The sequence below is a fragment of the Urocitellus parryii genome, chromosome 3 (genome assembly GCF_045843805.1).
Source record: "Urocitellus parryii isolate mUroPar1 chromosome 3, mUroPar1.hap1, whole genome shotgun sequence".
Taxonomy (NCBI): Eukaryota; Metazoa; Chordata; class Mammalia; order Rodentia; family Sciuridae; genus Urocitellus; species Urocitellus parryii.
In genome coordinates, this window is record NC_135533.1 from 114,419,845 (window position 1) to 114,439,835 (window position 19,991).

Consider the following 19,991-nt stretch of genomic DNA (forward strand, 5'->3'; position numbering starts at 1 on the left):
CAGGGTGCCGCCCTCCCGCGTACCTGTCCTTGTCATGCAGCGAGAGCCTCTCGAAGTGCAAGTGCAGCTTCTGGCCCTCGGGGGCCTCGATGGTCCACACGCAGAACTGGCTCCCGTTGGCGTTGGCGGGGTGACTCGGGGAGAGGACGCGGCCGATGGTGGCGTTGTGCACGGCTCCTCCGCAGGGGGCTGGTCCACGTGGGCGGGGGGAGAGCAGAGAGAGGGAGGCCGTGGGTGTCCCTCCTCCCAGGCCCACCCTTACCCCTCAGCCTGGGTGGAGCACGGGAGACCCCGGGCAGGAATTGGGGTGCCTGTGGGGACGCTTGGAAGAGTCTGGTCCTCCAGGAGGCTTCATCCTGTTGGATGGACCCGCTCCACACCCGGACCCCCGACATGAGTGTGTCATGGGAGGGATGACTGGGATCTGGGCTCCCTTCCACGGAGCTGGCTGTGCCCGGACTTTTAATCATACAATGTTCATCCAGCGGGTGCGGTGGCCCACGCCTGCCATCCCGGTGGCTTGGGAGGCTGAGGCAGGAGGATGGCGAGTTCAAGGCCAGCTTCAGCAAAAGTGAGATGCTAAGCCACTCAGGGAGACCCTGTCTCTAAATAAAACACAGAATAGGGCTGGGGTAGGGCTCAGGGGTGGAGGGCCCCGAGTTCAATCCCTGGTACCCCTCCCTCTTCCGAAAACCAAAAACAACAAAAAACTCAACAAATCCACCACCAACCACAAAAACAAAATAAATGTTAATGGAGAAGGACACAAAAAGTTCACAAGACAAGACATCCAGCTCAGTGACTCGGGACGCACAACAACATCCAGGCTCGCGAATGATAACAGGACGCAGTCTAAACTCTGCCATCCACCTAATTGGTCAAGAGAAAAACCCGGAGAGGGTAAAGGTCACGAGAAAGGCCACTCTTGTCCTTGACTAGTGAGGATGAAAACGTTAGGACCTTTCAGACGGGCAAGGAGGCGGGAAGGTGGGAGAGTGGGTTCAAGTGGTCTGACCTTGGAATTGCAGCTCTAGGAAGGATCCTACGAAAGGTCTGGAGGTTTGCACGTGGATTTAAGAAGGACGGCGCACCTCACCGCTTTGCCTCTCAGAGGAACCAAGACACAGCGCAGACTCCTCTCACAGGGGTTTGGTGGAATAAATACACTCTCTCTGGGTGGTTATCAAAGGCCGTGTTTTCAAAGAACACTTACAAACATAAGAAAATGCTCGCTATTTTTTAAGTGAAAAAAAAAAAAAAGCAAGACAGGAAATATTCTGTTGTGCCTATTTCAATGAGCTGTTGGCCAGGATCGGTTGAGACCATGAATATAAAAGTGATTTGCTTCTATCTTCTACACTTTTGAATTTCTTGGAATTTTTTTTAGCAGAACCATATATTACTTTTATCATAAAAATGTAATAAAGAAATATTAAAAAGTGATTTGTGTCCTAGAAAGAGGTACACAGCTCTCTCAGTTCACAAATGAGGAGCCATTCTGACTCTCACGCCCAGGAGATGTTGGGTTCTTAGGAAATCGTTTTGTCATGTGGTGTCTGGGGAGCTGTTTCTCCATTCTGCATTTTTGCCTCTGTAAGATGTGGGTTTCAGCAGGGAGGGAGTGGTGGCCCACGCCTGTCATTCCAGCAGCCGGGGAGGCTGAGGCAGGAGGATCACGAGTTCAAAACCAGCCTCAGCCACAGCGAGGCCCTAAGCAACTCAGTGAGGCCCTGTCTCTAAATAAAACACAGAAGAGGGCTCGGGTGGGGCTCAGGGGTCGAGGGCCCCTGAGTTCAATCCATCATCATAATTATTTTGGCTTTTCTTGTACACTGGCACCTGGATGAGTTCACGATGTGTAGCATGTGCTCAGTAAATACTGAATAAACAATAACCATTCCTTTTGTAAAAGAGGAAAAAGAAGTCCAGAGGTGGTAAGTCACTAGCCCAAGGACACAGGGCTAGGAAAGTGGAGTAGATGGGACTCAAACTCATGATGCTTGGCTCTGGAATCTGTTACTGCAGCTACTCCTCCATCCCGTTTCTAATTCATGGTGATATTCTACAGATCTCAGGGTGCATGGAGTATATTGAGCACTTTATAAATGTTTGTCGATTGAGAAATTGATCTTTCTTTTTTCCTTCTGGACATATAGCAAATGCTCATTGAGCATTTGTTGAATGACTATGTGACTGAATAGGCTTTTTTTGGGGGTGGTAGGGATGTCCCGGGGATTGAACACAGGAGTGCTGAACTCCTGAGCCACATCTTCAGCCCTTCTTTATTTTTTTATTTTCAGATAAGGTCTCACTAAGTGGCTGAGGGCCTTGCTAAGTTGCTGAGGCTGGCCTTGAGATGGTGATCCTCCTGCCTCAGCCTCCTGAACAGCTGGGATTACAGGTGTGCGCCACTGCACTCAGCTCTGAATACCGTTACAGCAGAAGAGCTGAGTGGGTGGGTAGGTCTCCTCTCTGCTCTGGACTTTGCTGTGATAGGCACCAAAGAAGTTGCCAGAAAGGTCCACACGTCCTTCAGGACCATGGACAGAGCCCAGTCTGAAGGCCATCAAGGCTGTGCCCGCCGGTGCAGGGTCAGTGTGACACAGCTGGTGCTTCCCAAACCACGATGTACCCACGAGCCACCCGAGGGGCGTGTGAAATGCAGATTCTGACTCGGCTGGTTTTGCGCGGGGCTCAGGACGGTGCACTCAGGACCTCGCTGCGAGGACTGAATGTGTAAAGGGCGCAGCTCAGGCGCGGGGCGCTCCGGCCTCGGCTCCTGGTACCTCGGCTCCAGGCCTCCCTCACTGAGGGGCGGAGCGCCACCTGGTGGCCACGGAGGCCCTCGGAGCATCTCCGGCCATCTGTGCGCCACACAGCGGCCCGGGCCTGAATCCACGCAGGTGTCCGCCGCTGGTGCACCCAAGTCGCACCCGAGGACCTTGAGCCACTGGGTGCTGCCCCTGGCCCAGCCTCTCCGCAGCTTAGCCGACTGGTCCAGTTTTACTTTCTCAGACTCAATGGCTTCCTCCCCCCTCAAGGCCTCTGCACTTGCTACTTCACCTGCCTGGAGTGACTGTCCCCGGCCTTTAGCCCAGTTCTCTCCCAATGCTCCAGATGCTGGTTTGGAGGCATTCCCTGGGACTCCTCCCTGGGACTCCTCCCTGGGACTCCTTCATGGACTCCTCCCTGGGACTCCTCCCTGGGACTCCTTCATGGACTCCTCCCTGGGACTCCTACTCTTGGACACCTCCCTGGGACTCCTCCCTGGGACTCCTTCCTGGACTCCTCCCTGGGACTCCTCCCTGGGACTCCTTCCTGGACTCCTCCCTGGGACTCCTTCCTGGACTCCTTCCTGGACTCCTCCCTGGGACTCCTCCCTGGGACTCCTTTCCCATCCTCACCCCTCATTCCCACCTTCGCGCCTCCTCCCCGCACACCCTTCCTTGTGGCCACCCCTCTCGCCCTGATTTCTGATGTCTCTCTGGTCCCCACTCATCTGCATGGGTCCATCCGGGGAGTTCATTTCCTGGCACTTGTCACAGTCCCTAAGTAACGTCACCTTTGGTCCCTGCTGGCTCATGTGCACACTGCATTGTGCACTCGGTTGGAGACCCCCAGAGCCAGGGCTGGGGACAGGCTCTCTGAGTCGGCCAGGCACTGGGGCGGCACCCTGCACACAGAGGTGCTGCTGGACGGAGGTCTGTGGAGTGACCAGCGGATAGGAACGGCTCTGGGCGACAAAGAGCCACATGCACGTGGGATTCCTTCTGAGTCTTGAAGTCTTAGCTGCTGTCTGCAGAGGGCAGGACCCACAGAGTCCACTCCCCTTGGCTGGAGGGTGCCAGGCTGTGGGCAGGCTACCTTCCCCAGCTGCCTGGTGACTTTAGGCAAGTCCCCTCACCTCCGTGAGACTTATCATGAAAAGGGGGCAGTATTTCCCAGGAGGTGGGATTAACTACAGCCTCTGGCAGGATGCTCAGTGCATATGAGCTCAACTAAAAAAAAGAAATATGGTGGCAGTCATGCCCCAAACACAAGCAACAAAGAACAATAGATTAAATGAGACGTCATCAAAATTAAAAATATATTTTTCCCTCCATCAAATGGCACTATCAAGAAGTGAAAAGACAAACCCACAGAAGAGGAGGAAATATTTGTAAATTCTATGTATTCTAAGGGCTTAGTATCCAGAATATATAAAGAACTCTTAGTATTCAACAAGAAAAAAAAACCCAAATAGTCATTAAACCTTGGGCAAAGGACTGGAGCGGAGGTTTCTTTAAAGAAAATATATATGACCGACAAGTGTATGAGAAGATGCCGGACATCATTAGTTATCAGGGAACTGTGGAAACCACCACGAGGGCTGGGATGCGGCTCAGTGGTACCGCACATGCCTAGCATGCGGGAGGCTCTGGGTTCAATTCCCAGCACCGCAAAACAAGACCAAATGGCACCTTCACACTGGTATGACCGCTATAACAATAGCATGGGGTATAACAAGAGGAGAAATGGGTGTCCTTGAACATATGGCTCTTGGAAATATAAAACCACTGCATGGGGAAATTCCATTTTTTTGGATACCTAAGAGACCATGAGAACTATGTCCACTTGAAGACTTGCATACAAATGCTCACAGCAGCCTCATTTACAACAGCAAAAAGTGGAGGCCACTCCAATGCCCATGGTCAGAAATGCAAAAGCTGGTAGAACCACGCAATGCATATTATACAGCCATGAAAAGGAACGGAGCTCCCATACAATCTGAAATCTGAAAGAACCTTGCCAATGTCATGGCCGGTCACAGAAATCACATGAGATATGATCCCATGTACGTGAATTTCCACAATGAGCCGATCCCTGGGGGACAGAAAGGAGCCTGGTGGTTGCTAGGGGTTTCGGGGAGCGAGAATGGGGAGGAACTTCTCAGGAGGAGAGGGTTTCCGTTTGGATAAAGATGTCCTGGAACTAGACTGTGGTGATGGTGCCACAATATTGTGAATATACTAAATGTTTCTGGTGGTAAATTTCGTGCAGTCCGTGTTTTACCCCAGTGAAGAGGTAAGCCCTCAGGGGTGGGTGAACTCGGAGCAGTCTCCTCTGAGTGGCGGCGGGCCCTGAGCTGCTTCTGAGGTCCTGGGTTGGAGGGCGGGGCCGGGATGGGCGGGGCCTAGATGGGCGGGGCGGGCCTGGCTGGGGCGGGGCCTACCACAGTGGGCGGGGCCTACCTGAGCAGACGGGCTCCCGGCTGCTCCAGTGGGGCTTGGAGGCGTTGATGCAGGTCAGCGTCTTGGCGCCCTGCAGCTCATAGCCCAGGTGGCAGTGGAAGTGGGCCACCCCGCCCGAGTGCAGGTCCATCACGGTGACGTCCCCGGAGTCGGGCCGGCGGGGGAAGTTGCAGCTGAGCATGAAGGCTGGGGAGAAGGGCAAGGACAGAGGCCGTCACCCCATCCAGCCAAGGGGGTGACCAGGACGCAACCCACAACCCAGGGGCCCATTTGTGCTGAGGAGAAATGACAAGGCCCTGGGGACGCGGGAGGGGGTTGTGACTCTCACTGATCTCGGGGGAACCGAAGTTCCCCGAGGAGCACTGTCGCAGGGCTCAAAACTCCCCGCTCCGCCGAGCTAGTGACAGCAGCTTTGGGGTTAAAAACAACTCCCTGGCCTCATGGAGTCTCTCTCTCACTGGAGGGCAGGTGTCGCCTGTGCACCTCCCTGTGCTGGTTTAGATGTTAGAAATGCAGCCTCTGCAGGACAGGCCCCCTATGAGACGCCTGTCCTCCCAGCTTCTGAGGCTGAGGCACGAGGATCAAGAGTTCAAAGCCAGCCTTAGTCACAGTGAGGCCCCCAGCAGCTCAGTGAGACCCTGTCTCTAAATAAAATGCAAGGTAGGGCTGGGGTGGGGCTCAGGAGTTGAGGGCCCCTGAGTTCAATCCCTGGTACCCCCCAAAAATAAAAATAAAAAATAAAAAAAGCCCCTGGCTGGGGAGGCAAAGCCCCTGGGAGGACACATGTGTGGTCCCCGTCCTTCCTCTCTCACTTGGAACCCCGTGGCCCTGAGACTCTTCTCCCTGACCTTCCTGCTCTTCGTCTTCCTGGGGCAGTGTAAAGATGAAAGGAGATCCTGCTGGGGGAGGGCGGCCGAGCACAGGGCTGGCGCACAGTAGGTTTTCAGGTGGTGGGGTGCTGGTGGGGCCTGAGCCCTGCGCAGCGCCTGATGTCAAGGTCATCCGGACCCCACTCCTGGATGGCGGTTGGGCACAGAACACCTGTCTTCACTCCCAGCGTGTCTGGGGGAGGAAGTTCATGTTCATGGTTTCAACGAGTTATTTTCTCTCTGGTTTTGGGTCCATGACAACAGCACAGTTGTTAAAACAGCACAGGGTGGTCTCAGTATCAACAGGTGTGAGGAGGTGGACCCCTCTTCTACAGCCCTCCCCCTGGTCCAGAGCCCTCCGGGGAAAAGTCAGAAATGCTTTGTTCTTCCAGCAGTCTGCTCCATCAGGTATACATGGACAGGGTCCCCCAAATCCAGATGTGTGGCCAAGGGCTTCACTGTCCAGGTGGGTATGTTGGTGACTGGCAAATAGCCAAGGAGGGGCTCTTAGTTAAGAAAAGGGACATTTGACATCATGGAGCAGCCAGGAGGTGAGAAAACGGGGGGAGAGGAGAAGGGAGGAAGGAGAGAGGGAGAGGAAGGAAAAGAGGGAGACATAAAGGGAGTCAGAAAGCAAGGGAAGGAGGAGAGAGGACGAGGTGAGAGGGAGAGAATCAGGCAGGAAGCAAGTGGGGAGACCTGGAGACAGAGGGCTGCTGGGGCCACAGGCTCTTCTTCGGGAGTCCAAGGGAGCCTCCGAGGGGACCCAGGGCCATGGACTTGAGCAGGGGGAGTGGCAGCTTATTTTCATCAGCCCCTAGCGGGTCTCCATGACACCTGAGGCAGCACGGGGTTGGCTTATTAGCGGAGCCTGCGAGTCTGCCATCGGAGCGGCGCGGATCATTTTCTCGCATAATGTCTATCCTGACACATTTCCCTGAAGTCGCAGTCATTGCCAGGAACGTTAGGGGATGTTATCTAACGGAGGGATACAGCAGCTCGCGGATTATGGCGATATTTTGACAATGTGACTCAAGGGGACTGGCTCCTTTGGGGACCGGAGGCTGCCGTTGCTGCCGGAGACACCATCCCGAGAAGGGCTGTCACCTAACTCCACCTCCCCAAGGCTCAGTGGGGCCGGAGGGACACGGAGGCGGGCGCCCCGTCTGGTGGCCTGGCCTGGCGTACCCTGGTAGTGCAGCTGGAAGGTCCCCGGCCCGTCGTCCTGGAAGGTCCGGAAGTAGACGGAGATGGTGTTGGTGGGGCTGCGGATCACCTGCCCCTCCACCAGGAGCGTCTGGTTGGCCAGGACCGTCAGGGTGGAGCCGTCCACGCCGCGGATGGACAGCAGCTCCCCCTCAGACAGGTTCACGCTCTTCACCTGGGGATGGTAGGGACAGACAGACAGAAACGCTGAGCCTTGTCTGACAGGGCCCTCCCAGGCTTCGAGGACACCAGTGTGGTGCCCCAGCTGGCCCAGACATGGCCAATGTGGTACCTGCACCAGCCCCTGGTCCATGGGACCCCCAGGCCCCAAGCCCCAGCCCACAGGAGCCTGGAGCTGTCTGTCCTCTCAGTTCCCCAAAGACCAAGGGGACAGGGTAAAACCAAGCTGGAGGGAAGAGGCCGTGCAAGGGTCCTGTGGTCTGAGGGGCACCTGTGGCTGTCCTGGCCAGAGGCTCCTGTGTGCTGGTGGGTGGCATAGACTCTCCTGGAGCTGAGGGCTGGAGGCAGGGGTCTGGCCAACTTGTGCTTGAGGCCCACTCTCCAGGAGACACGAGAGGGCATCTCACCAGTGTCAGCTCCGAGAGGGTGTGGATTCTCCATGCTGCCCAGGGACCCCCACCCCCAGGCCTGGAATAGTGCCTGGTTCTAGTAGGTGCTCAATAAACAGCAGGTGATGGAGCACATTCTCCTGCTCTGGGTGAATTGGCAGGTGAGGGCTGGGGTCTCGTCTCTAGGGTATCCCCAGGCCCCTGCACGTATCCTCCTAACTGGTGGCTCTTGTCTGCTGGGCCACCAACCCCCTTCCAAAGAACCGTGTTCTTGCTTGGTCTTTCCCACTTTCTAGGATTGGACGAGGGAGAAGGGAGAACTGCAGTGGTTTCACAGTGAGGATGAGCAGAGTGTGTGTGTGTGTGCGTGTGAGTTCACACTGCCTGGCCCAAGACTGAGGCCTCAGAGCAGGGCTGGGGACAGAGCCCCTCTGCCCTTTGTCTAAGCAGAGCGAGGCTCTCCCACGAGCCCTTCCTTCGTCAGGCCAGGCATTCTTCTCTCTGATGAACTCCTACTCATTCATCAAAGCCCCACCAAGATGGCCCTCACCTTTGAGACCTTCTCTGAGTCCCAAGGAGCATGCCCAGTGCCCCACCATCCTCTACAGCACCCCCCGACCCACCCAGGGGAGTCCTCACCCAGGGGTCTTGGGTGTTTCTGTTATGACCTTGAACTCTTTTAGGTCAGGCACTGAATCTGTCTGTGTGCTGCCAGGCCCCCGTGTTGGCCACTCTGCCTGGTGTCACAGAATGAGGAGTCCTACTGTGTGCACACTGTGTTAGACACACAGTGGGTCCCTTGGAGATACGGAGGAAAGGGCTCAGTCAGCCCCGGGTCAGACAGACGGACAGTTTTCTCCAGTTTGTTTTAATTCCACGGATATCGAGTCATCACCCACGACGGACCCCTGAGAACGCTCCACTCTGGGGGCCGAAAAGACCCCTGGTCAGGAGGGGGCTTAGCTTCTGCACGTCCCCGTAGAGGTTCCAACGCCTCCCTGGAGTCTCGTTCTGGTGAGGACATCCAAAGACCCCAGCTCAGAAATGGTTCTGTCATCAATTAATTAATTTTGGTACCAGGGATTGAACTCGGGGTCCTCGACCACGGAGCCCCACCCCAGCCCTGTTCTGTGTTTTACTTAGACACAGGGTCTCACTGAGCTGCTCAGGGCCTTGCTGTGGCTGAGGCTGGTCTTGAACTCGGGATCCTCCTGCCTCAGCCTCCCCAGCCGCTGGGATGACAGGCGTGGGCCACCGTGCCTGGCTCTTTATTATCCTTATCGATGGCTTTTTATGGTCTATGAGAAAAAGGAACACATCCACACTCCTGACCTTGGCCCCAAAGGGTTGAGGCCACAGGGTGGGACCCTTTTTCCGATCCCACCTTCTTCCTTTCCTCTGGGGGACCCTTGGCTGGACAGCATCCCACCCTCAGGCCTGCCTCCAGGGGCGGCCTCCCGGGAAGGCTGGAGCCAGGTTGTGGGAGTGCTGAGGGCGTAGGGCAACGCGTCCTGAGCATCGTGTCCTGTGTCTGGGGGCTCTGGCCAAGTGCTCTGTGCTCTCTCTGGATTGCTGGGTTTAGTCCTCCTTCAAACTAATGACAGTACTTCTATTTTATGGAAGGGGAAGCTGAGGTTCAGAGAGGTGAAGATCTTTCCCAGGGCTGCACAGCTTTGGCGGAGCTGAGACTTAGCCCATGGAGGTGTGAGCTCCCTGCTTTTCTTTTCATCCACAGAGAAATGTTTAAGAATCCAATGAACCAGGTGGGGCTTCCCCTGGGTGTGTGTTGAGCAGCAGGGTACCAAGGGCCTTCCTCCTGGGGAGATGCCCCACCATCTCGTTCCTTGATTCTCCAGGGGCTCTCAGTTGGGGACCCCTACTCACTTGACAAAACCCAGCTCAAATAGCCCTGGTGGGAGAGAAAGAGAACCAACTGCTCAGGTGACAGCAGAGGCCTGGCGAAGACCACCCTCCCGAGAGGTCCTGCAGGTTACCTGGAGCTCCACCCCGTAGCCGGTGTAGACGGTCACGTTGTAGGTGCACTCGAGGAAGCTGTTGAAGGGCAGCGGTGGGTAGTCGCTGGAGTCGATGTAGCCCTCGGGGTCGGAGAAGCTCACGCTGCAGAGGGCTGAGGGGAGCATTGGATCAGGACACGGGGCCACACACGCAGGCTCAAAGCCCACGGGGCTGCGGGGGCGGGGGCGGGGGCGGGGGAGGGCTTCTAGGGGAAACCGGGTTTCCTGTCCCTCCCGCTGCTGTTGACTCCTTAGCTCTAGAACGAATGTGATCATCAAAGTGGCAATAAAATACCCAAACCAAGCCACTAAGTGCTGCTGGAATCCTTTCTAACCAGCCTGCAGGGCTGACCCACTTATCCCCATAGGATCCTCAGATCCGTTTTAGAACCAGGTCAACAAAGGCTCAGAGAGGGTTGCTGGGTGGCCAAGCTCACACAGCAAACGCCAGTCAGACCCAGAGCTTACACTCTTCAAGGAGACCCCACCTTGCCGGGCTGTTGGGGGCCCCTCTCCCACAGGTGAAGGACTCAGAGCAGAAGTGCACGGTCCCCGCATCTAGAGGAACACACACAGAGCCGCCCCTGGACATTACCAGAGGTTCGCTCCGGAATTTCTCAGATGTCAAAGTCTGTGCATGCACCAGTCCCTTAGGAGAAAGGGTGTCCTATTTTCAGAAGAACCCGTGACCCTTTACCTACTTCATTTAGATTATTATATATTCGTGTCATTATTTATAATCTTGGCTACCCTCTGAATGCTGGGCGAACAGTCATCCCAGAGCATGGATTAGGAATAAGGATGGGAAAGAGTTTGTACATGATTAGTGAACGAGCAAATTTTCTCTTTCTCTTTTTGGTACCTGGAATTGAACCCAGGGTCACTTAACCACGGAGCCACATCCGCCACCCTTTTAATATTTTATTTAGAGACAGGATCTGACTGAGTTGCTTAGGGCCTCGCTGGCTTTGAACTCTAGATCCTCCTGCCTCAGCCTCCTGAGCTGCTGGGATGACAGACAAGTGTCACCACGCCCCACAGATACAGAGGACAATGTCATGATGAAAGAAAGTGTCCCTGGGGCAGCTGGGGACGTGGCTCAAGGTGGGGGCTCGCTTGGCACATGGAGGCCCTGGGTTCAGAGCCCAGCTCTGCAAAGAGTGCGGTGGGCGGCTCTGGAAAGGCCAGAAGGTCCCCTCTGCCAGCGAGTGTCGCTACCCCCGGAGCCGGGACGTCCGCTGGGCGGCAGCCGAGGGCCGCGGGCTGCGTACCTGGCGCCTGCTCGGTGGTGATGACCGTGGTGGTGACGATGGTGGACGTGGTCGTCTCCTGGCTGTCCTCGGAGGCCGAGCCTGTCAGCTCGTTGTCGCCTTTGTCCATCAGGGTCACGGTGCTGGCGTCGTCGGGGGTGGCCTCGTGGGCGTCCTGGGGCGCAGCGGGCTCCTGGGGGCCGGGCCCCTGCGGGAGCGTGTGGGCCACCCAGGGTTGCGAGGTGAAGGGTGCCAGCTGCGGCGGCGCGGGCGTGGTGGGGACCGTCCCCTCCTCCCTCTCCGGCCAGCTGCCCATCTCCGAGGACGGTTCGGAGGCCACCACCGGGTCCAGGTCCCCTGGGGGACGGGGCTCCTCGGTGGCGGAGGAGAGGAGGGCCGGGCGCGCGGGGTGGGACCCTGCGCTCGGGACCGCCGCTGCCGAGGTGGCCGGTGGCCTCAGGTGCCCCTGCCTGATGGCGGGCGGCGTCCTCCGGGGCGGGACCCTGTGCTCGGGGCCGGTCTCCTCTGGAAGCAGCGGCGACAGAGCCGGGGGCTGGGGATGCGCCGAGGGTCCTGTTCCTTCCAGCTCCGGCCCCCCGAGCTCCTCCCCCGACTGCGCGGGGGTCGCGGGGACCATGGTCACCCCTTCCTCGGGGCTCTCTTTGCTCAGGCTGCCGCTGTCCAGCGCGTCGGAGGGCAGCAGGTAAGGATCGGAAGGACCCAAGGCGCCCTCCGCTCCCGCATCTTGGGAAGAGAAGAAAAGACACCTGTCAGCTTGGGTAGGAAGGGGGAGAGGGTCCCCAAGGCTTGCAGGCTGCCCTTTAGGTCCTCCCTCCCAGTCTCCATCCCTCCTCTGCTCCCTTCCTGTCCTCCCTTTCCCAAAGATTCAGGGTGGCTCCTGCTGGGACCCAGTGAAGCATCAGGACTGTAGGGACCAAGGCCACAGTATCAAGGTGTAGCTGGGTATGTGCTAGATGGCCGGGGTGGTGGACAGGAAAGTAGAGAGAATCACATTTCTAAACAGTAACAATTAGAGAGAGAGAAGTTTGTGTGCTAACAGGACAGAGAGAGGACAGGGTCTTCACACAGTCTGCCATGTACGGTTGCACATGTTGTCCATCACACAAGGACGCCTGGCTAAGAGGAGGATATGTGAAGACCCACGAAGCCCCAATGTGAAAGAGGACTTGGAAGGGAGCTGGAGGCATAGGTGGAGGGTGATCAGGGGCAGCCCTGGTTATGTAGGGAGGCAGGGGCCAGAACCTGGTGGGTCTTCTTGCTGTGCAACGCTTGTGACTCATTTTATCTCTTTATTTTTTTTTTAAATACAGTTTTTAGTTGTTGACAGACCTTTATCTTATTCATTTATTTGTATGTGGTGCTGAGAATCGAACCCAGGGCCTCACACATGCGAGGCAAGCACTCTACCACTGAGCCCCAGCCCCAGCCTTCATGTTTATCTTGAAAGTAAAACCCTCTACAGATGCTCCCCCAACTCTGCTGCATGACACCGTTGCAAATTGAAAACACGGTAAATTGAAAACGTGCTGGGGACATACCACCTACCCAGCCTGGCAGTTTAGCCACAACCAACTCCAGGGTAGGGATGGTCCAAACTGTCCATTAGGTGGCGCCCCAGAGCTGCGGCCCCGCCCCCGCCCCCGCCCCCGCCCCGCCTCTCAGGGGAAGATGGTACCATATGTTGCCTGTCTGGAAAAAGACCCAGATTCCAAACCCCAGGCACAGTTTCTACTGAAGGCATATTGCTTGTATGGCATCATAGAGTCAAAAAGTCCTGAGGGAGCTGAGCCTGGTGGTGTGCACCTGTCATCCCAGAGGCTCTGGAGGCTGAGGCAGGAGGATCATGAGTTCCAAGGCAGCCTCAGTAACAGTGAGGCCCTAAGCAGCTTAGGGAGACCCTGTCTCTAAATAAAACACAGAATAGGGCTGGGGCTGGGGCTCCATGCTCGAGTCTTCCTGAGTTGAATCCTGGTACACCCCTCACTCCCCCCCAAACAAAAATTCCTAAGGGAACTTGGGGGCTCGGAGAACCACCGAGAGATACTTTTTAAGGGGCCTCCTGGCCTGAATCCTGCTTGAAAAGAGCTTCGTGGACCCTCCTGGGCCCCAGCTCTTCCAGGTGCCGGTCAGCGGCTGCCCCTCTGTGAGCCTCAGTTGTCCTGCCTGTCCAATGGGGCTGCTCTCCCCTCTCCCCTCAGCCCAGGGACAGCGCCTCTCTCGCCGGTGGGCTCTGTCGCTGCCAGCCACTGTCGCCATTCCTTCCTCTCTCGTCCTCGGCCAGGACGTGAGGATCCAGATGGAGAGGAATGACCTGGTGGGACAGAGGCGCTGGGCCCGAGAGCCGTCCTCCTGGGTTTCCTGCAGAGAGGCGCTCGGTCAGCGCCGTGGCCGCTCTGGGGGCCCTCAGGGATGTCATCTGGGGCGACTGAGCAGCCCGTGGGAAGGTTCACTTGCTCTCACGGAGCTGGCCTCGGAGGCTGGATCCACACGGACAGCGAAGGTTTGCCACCGGCGGCCACAGATGTCCCTGTTGGGGAGCGTGGCTCAGCAGCCGGCAGAGGAGAGGGCGTGCGGGGGACAGCGGGCAGGCCAGGGTCGTGAGGGGCCTGGGGTTCGGTCCCCGGCCGCAGGAGCCTGGACGAGCCGTCGCCCTTCCCCAGGCCCCGCCCCTTCTGGGGTAGACTCGGGATTTTCCGACTCGGAGGATGGGAGGGGATGCGAGTTTGTTCCGAAAGCGGTGGCTTTTACCAAAGGATTGATGGTGACAGTCTCTATAGACTGTGGAGTGAGGAGAGGGTGACCAGACGGAGCTGGTGGAGGTGGCGGGTTGGGACACCCAGCTCTGGGGTCCAGCTGTGGTTGATGCCAACAGCTCGGTGCAGCCAGGCTCCAGGGTCCCCAGGGGTCATCCTGTCTGGGCCACCCCTCACCAGCACAGATGCTCCTGGGTCTCTCTAGGTGTCAAATAGGCAGCCTGATGAGCGTGACAGAAGGGCTCATCCTGCTATGACATGGTTTTTGGAACAAACGAGCGATTGACAATGATTTGTAGAGCCCTTGTTAACCCTGCTCGCCGGCTGAAGGGCTCTGTTTGGTCGCGGGGTCGGCTTCCCAGACAGTGCCCTCCGTCACCAGGGGGCAGGAGGAGACAGGGAGGGAGAGATCAGCGGAGCAAGTCTTGTCATCTGCACATACGGACCCACAGAGAGCAGGACACGGCACCTGCCCGTGGCAATAGTGATGTCTGGAACACTGTCCTGTGCTGGCTGGGTGCCAGGAATGCACAACTGCGTCACACCCATTACCTCACTCAGTTCTTTCTCAACCTTGCGAGGGAGAAATTATTACTCCTGTTTTACAGACGAGGCTTTGGGATCCTAAGTAATTTTTTTTTTTTTTTTTGGTATCAGGGATGGAACTCAGGGCCCTCAACCACTGAGCCCCGTCCCCAGCCCTAGTTTGTGTTTTATTAGAGACAGGGTCTCACTGAGCTGCTCAGGGCCTCACTGAGTTGCCGAGGCTGGCTTTGAACTTGTGATCCTCCTGCCTCAGCCTCCTGAGCTGCTGGGATGCAGGTGTGGGCCACTGCGCCTGGCTCTAAATAAATCCGCAGTCCGCCTGGCATTTCTTTCTTGATTTTAGACTGTGCGGCTGGCTCTGTTAGGAAATTCTGGTGTTGCTTGGTATTCTCCTCAGCTTGGACAGCACCTTCTTTGTTCCCTCCCAGACTCTCATTTTATGGCTCTGGGTTCTAGAGTTTTCTCCAGGATAATCCTGCCTGCCCCCAGATTCAGACCCACCCAATCTCCATCTCTAGGAATGAGTCCTAGGGAGCTCAGGTTGCCAAAACCCCTCTGGCAACTAAAAGTTTTTGTCAATGGACACAATTATTTGGAGCTACTTGGGGGAGTCCGATATGATAACTCAATACATGCTAAAATGCGTGATGATCCAATCAGGGTAACTAGCACCTTCCTCTACCTAAGCCGTTATCCTTTCTGTGTGTTGGGAACCTCTGGGCTCTCCTTTTTCAGTATTCTGAAATAAATCAGGTGGTCAGCCACCAGACCCCAGTTGCTTTCCTGTGCTGTGGGAAAAATCAAACTGAGTCTCGGTGGTCATTCTGTTCACTCTGTGCTCACTTCCTGACCCTTCCTAGACTCCAGGGATTACATTCTATGTTTCCATGAGAACTGCATTTTCAGTTTCCCAGATGGATGAGATCCCATGATGTCTGCCTTTCTGTGCCTGGCTCATTTCACTGAACATGAGGTTCCTTGTTCCAGCTGTGTTGCCTGCAAATGACAGATCCATCTCTTTTCCAGGCTGTATAGTACTCCACTGTGTATAAGCACCACGTTTTCCTTATCTGTTCACTTGTCAGTGGACATCTCAGTTGGTTCCATAGTGTGGCTCTTTTGAACAGTGCTGCAAGGGCAGATGCCTCTGTGGTATACTGGTTCTATGTCCTTTGGGTACGTGCCCAGGAGTGGGAGAGCTGGAGCATATGGTAGTTCCATTTCTCGTGTTCTGAAGAACCTCCGTCCTCGGCTCTCCATTCTGGCTGCACTGGGCTACATTTCTAGTAGCCACGTAGGAGAGCTGGCTTTTGTCCCCGTCCTGGCCAGCATCTCTATAGTTTTTTGGTGTGTGATAACAGCCACTCTGCCTGGGGTGGGGAGCCACGTCGTGGTGGTTTTGATCTGCGTTGGCCTGACAGGGAGGTGTGGCCAGCTGGGACCCTGGGGTCTGGCTGACTTGCTTCGCGGTCCTCCTTCAGTTTGCCCTGCAGGGGCTCAAGGGTGCAGGCGTCAAGAAGCAGGTGTGGGTTTGAGGGACGGGGGTGACTCTGTGTCTTTCCAAGGCCTGTGACCTCCCGTGGTGATCTCAGTCCTCCAAGACCCCAATATCACCAATGGGAGCGGAAGGACATACAGGGGACAGACTTCATCATCACCCCCCGCCCCCAGCCCGGGGTCCCCAGGGTGGTGGCTGTGAGCCAGAGCTAACTGGAAGGACTAGGGAGAGGGACTGCAGCTGGGGACAGTCAGCCTCTTCCCATGAAAGCCTGCCAGTCCAGGGGACTTGGTGCCCACCACTGTGCCTGTCTCTCTGCCCAGGCATCCCCGGCCCCTGCAGATCCCACACAAGCGGGACCCTCTTGGGGACTCAAACCTATAGTCTGCAACCTGCGCAGCTGGCCGAGCTGCTCGCAGGCTGCGCCATGTCGTCTGCATTGGCCCCGGAGCCGGGGATCTGGCAACTCCATAACTCGCTCTCATGGGCTGCTTTTTCCTGGGGGCCCCGTGGCCATTATGTTAAATTCGGTCCTTTTCCTCAGAGCGATTAAAACCCTCGATCACGGCCGTCACCTTGGCGGCTGCTTCCTTCCCGATGGCGCGCATTCAGGGCTCTGGCAGACGCTGTCCGTCAGTCGGCGGCCACCCTCCAGGCGGCGCAGGGGACCCCTTTCTCCTCTGGGGACCCTGGGCGCTCTGAGAGATGCCGGGGACTCGGGGAGACAGACGCAGACCCATGGCCACCCAGAGCTCGGGACGGGGGATGGAGTCTTAATGAAGTGCGCGTCCATGTCGCTCTCTCTCCAGGGACCGTCCGCGACGTCCTGCGTCCAAGTGGGGAGGGGCGCCCTCCTCTCTCCCCTTTTCTAACTCTGATGGAGGAGGCGGGCTCCATGGATGGGAGGCTCCGCTGTATCAATGCCCGGGAGCAGCCGAGGGGCTGGGAAGGGGCGGGTGCCCGCCACAGCGCGGGGCAGGACACGGGAGGCGACCCGGCGGCGCCCCCGGCCCAGGGCAGGTGACATAAGGAGATATAAGACTCTACGGCGTGTGCGACATGGGCTGGAAACCGCCCAGTGAGACAGACGGCAATGCCCAGGGTCGCGTTTTGATTTGAAGATGTCATGAATGATTTCGAGCCTCGCTGCCTGGGACCAGTGGTGACCTCGTCCTTCCTCCTGCTTCTGACATTTTTTTTTTTTTTTTGTTACAAACCTCGGTGTAACATGCATTTGATACTTTCTTTAATGTGAAAAATATATATTTACAAAAAAACTGAGGCTTTCTTTTTTTGGGTGAGGGGTACCAGGGATTGAACTCAGGGACGCCTGACCCCTGAGCCCTGTCCCCAGCCCTGTTCTGTGTCTTATTCAGAGACAGGGTCTCACTGAGCTGCTTAGGGCCTCGCTGTGGCTGAGGCTGGCTGTGAACTTGCGATCCTCCTGCCTCAGCCTCCCCAGCCTCTGGGATGACAGAGTCTGTTTGTGAGCCTGGCTAAGGGCGCAGGCTGGGTGCTGGCTTTAGCATTGACTGGTTGAAGGCAGTTTGTGAGGACGGGAGCCCTCTACTCACCGAGTCAGGAGCCCCTTTAGGATGCTATTTCCTGGTAGGGACGGTGGTGATTCTTCCCTCGTAGGACTGTTTACTGAGACTGTTTTTAGGAGCCAGAACTGGTGGGTGAATCAATGGATGTATTTTGGGGGAAGTGCACTATAAAAATGTGAGTCACTGTTCTAAACATCATCACGAACCCCCAATGTGTAGTCATTTCTGGGACCTTCAGATTCCGCTATAAGGACTCGCCGAGCCTGCCCTGGTTGGGGGGTGGGAACGCACCCAAGAAGCCAAGATCACATCTTAAAGACCCAGAGGCTCCCAGAGATCATGGTTCCAGACGACCCAGAGAAGACCCTTCAGGTTCAGAGAGGGGGCAGAGCTGCCTAGAGTCACACAGCATGTGAGTACCATAACCAGACGAGGTTGTCTGGGACTTGGGAAACCTCAGCAAAGCACCTCAGACAACACCACAGCGCCCCGGGCCACCCAGCCACCCTGAGGGCCGACAGTTTTATGCCTTCAACATCTGAGCTGGATTGTTTTTCTGGGGACAAATACAGGCCAGCCAGACCCTGAGCGGCCCCCCTGGCTTGGCCAACCTCCCTCCACCCTCTCCATGTGGCCACCCAAGGCAGCTCCCAGCGTGGCCCAGCGCCCACTGGTGGATGGCACCATCACCTCTGGTGGGGATCCCTGGCCTGACCACGGAGACCCAGGGCGGTCCCCAGCCCAGGAAGATCTTCCTTCCTGATTCCAGAGCTGGTCGGCTCCGTTGGGCTCAGTCACTGGATTTTATAGCATTGGAGCCAGTCCTGGCTGAGTCCTCGTTTTAAAGATAAGGAAGTTGGATTGAGGGAGACTAAAGTCCCCTCATTCCACTTGTGTCATTTCATCCACCGTCCACCCACCCACTCACCCATCCATCCACCCACCCACCCACTCACTTGCCATCCACTTGTCCACCAGTCCTTACTCGGTGCCAGTCACAGGCCACGGGGCAGGCACCCCAGGTCTACCTGGGCCATGAACAGACAGAGCTGGTGGACACAGCTCTGGCTTCTTGGAGCCAATGCAGATGGGGTCACCTTCTTAACCCAGCCCTGTGGGAACAGGGACCCTCAGGTAGATGTGGGTGCTGATCTCCCTGGACTCTCCGGGATGAGGAGCAGTGGAGGTGGCTGGGGCGGGGTCTCACCTGTGGGCTAGCCGGGCCTCCACCTGCAGCCCCATGCTCACAGTCCTGGCCTCCTGAGGTGACCTGCACTCCACCAGGACAGTCCCGTTTATGGTCTCACTCTGATCCCAGGCAATCCTGAGGTGGGCATTTTGCTCCCCCATTTTATAGATAAAAAAATCCAGGCTCAGAGAGGGGAGGTGACTTGTGGAAGGTCACAGAGCAGATTAGGCTGGAGTCAGACACTCTCCGACCTGTTTCTGATGCTCTTTCACTTTCTCTGCCTCCTCAAATATTTTTTTTTTCCCCAGAAAATAGCTTATTAAAAAAAAAAGCAAGAATACCCAAAAAGTAGGAAATTGAAAGTCATCGGCACGGCTTCCCCCACTGCCCTGTGCATCCACCTGCCCTCCAAGGACACCCGGATGGAAGGGTCTTGTGGAGTCTCTGAAGCACTGCACTGCAATGACGATAATGATGGTGTTACACCTTCTGGGTGCCACAGCCCCCAGGAGCCCGGGGCTGCCTCGGGATGGCTCCTGTTCTAGACGCAGCTCTTGCTGACGGCCAGAGACATTTCCCTCCTTGGGACCCAGGGACCCAGCTGTCCTCGTCTGTACCGTGGGCTGCCCCAGCCGGGTCTGTGAGGCTCATTACTGTGGAGCCTGGGCTCCCGCGCAGCCTGGGAACCTCGCCAGCGCTGCAGCCCACCAGGCCACCAGAGCTCAGGAAGCTCTGCCGCTCACGGAGGAGGGGAGTATCCAGAACCATCCGCCATCCAGAGAGCTCGAGACTGAGCGCAGGAAGGCCCGTGTAGGAACACCTGCTCAAGAAGTGCCACGCCAGGGATAATTATGCCGCCCCCACCTGGCACTTGAGCTTTTCCTCCTGGAATTAAGTATATTTCTAATTTAGTGTTCAGCACTCTCATTCATTACATGCATTTTATTATTGTTGTTGTTTAGGGTCTGCATTTATTTATTAGGGAGATCAATATTTCTGAACTTTATATGGCATGGCATGTTTTAGGACTTTATATAAATACTACCAGACCCTGTGAATTTTCCTGAAAACTACTTTTTTTTTTTTTTTGGTTTGGCATTCTGTGGGATTCACCCATGGTGTTAAGGGTTACTGTGGACCCATTTTCTCTGCTGTATAGTATTCCATTACATGAGAGTTCTGCTACCAACGCTTTGCCTAGACTCCAGCATGGATACCTTTTCATGTTCACACTCAGATGATCACTTCATTCTTTTAGAAGGCTACATTAAAATATCAACATGTTGTGTTACCAAAC

General features: G+C 56.2%; 1 protein-coding gene across 1 annotated transcript in view; it reads right to left on the minus strand.

The window, feature by feature from the left end:
- Sez6l (seizure related 6 homolog like) overlaps positions 1 to 19,462 on the minus strand; it is a 60,948-nt gene extending 41,486 nt beyond the window's left edge. Inside the window, exons 1-6 of the mRNA XM_077796444.1 lie at positions 19,312 to 19,462; positions 11,162 to 11,884; positions 9,870 to 10,003; positions 7,289 to 7,481; positions 5,232 to 5,417; positions 24 to 189 (exon numbers count right to left, since the gene is read on the minus strand). Of these exons, the coding sequence (XP_077652570.1) occupies positions 24 to 189; positions 5,232 to 5,417; positions 7,289 to 7,481; positions 9,870 to 10,003; positions 11,162 to 11,884; positions 19,312 to 19,462 (1,553 nt within the window). The remainder of the gene's footprint in view (positions 1 to 23; positions 190 to 5,231; positions 5,418 to 7,288; positions 7,482 to 9,869; positions 10,004 to 11,161; positions 11,885 to 19,311) is intronic.
- Between the last annotated feature and the right edge of the window lie 529 nt (positions 19,463 to 19,991).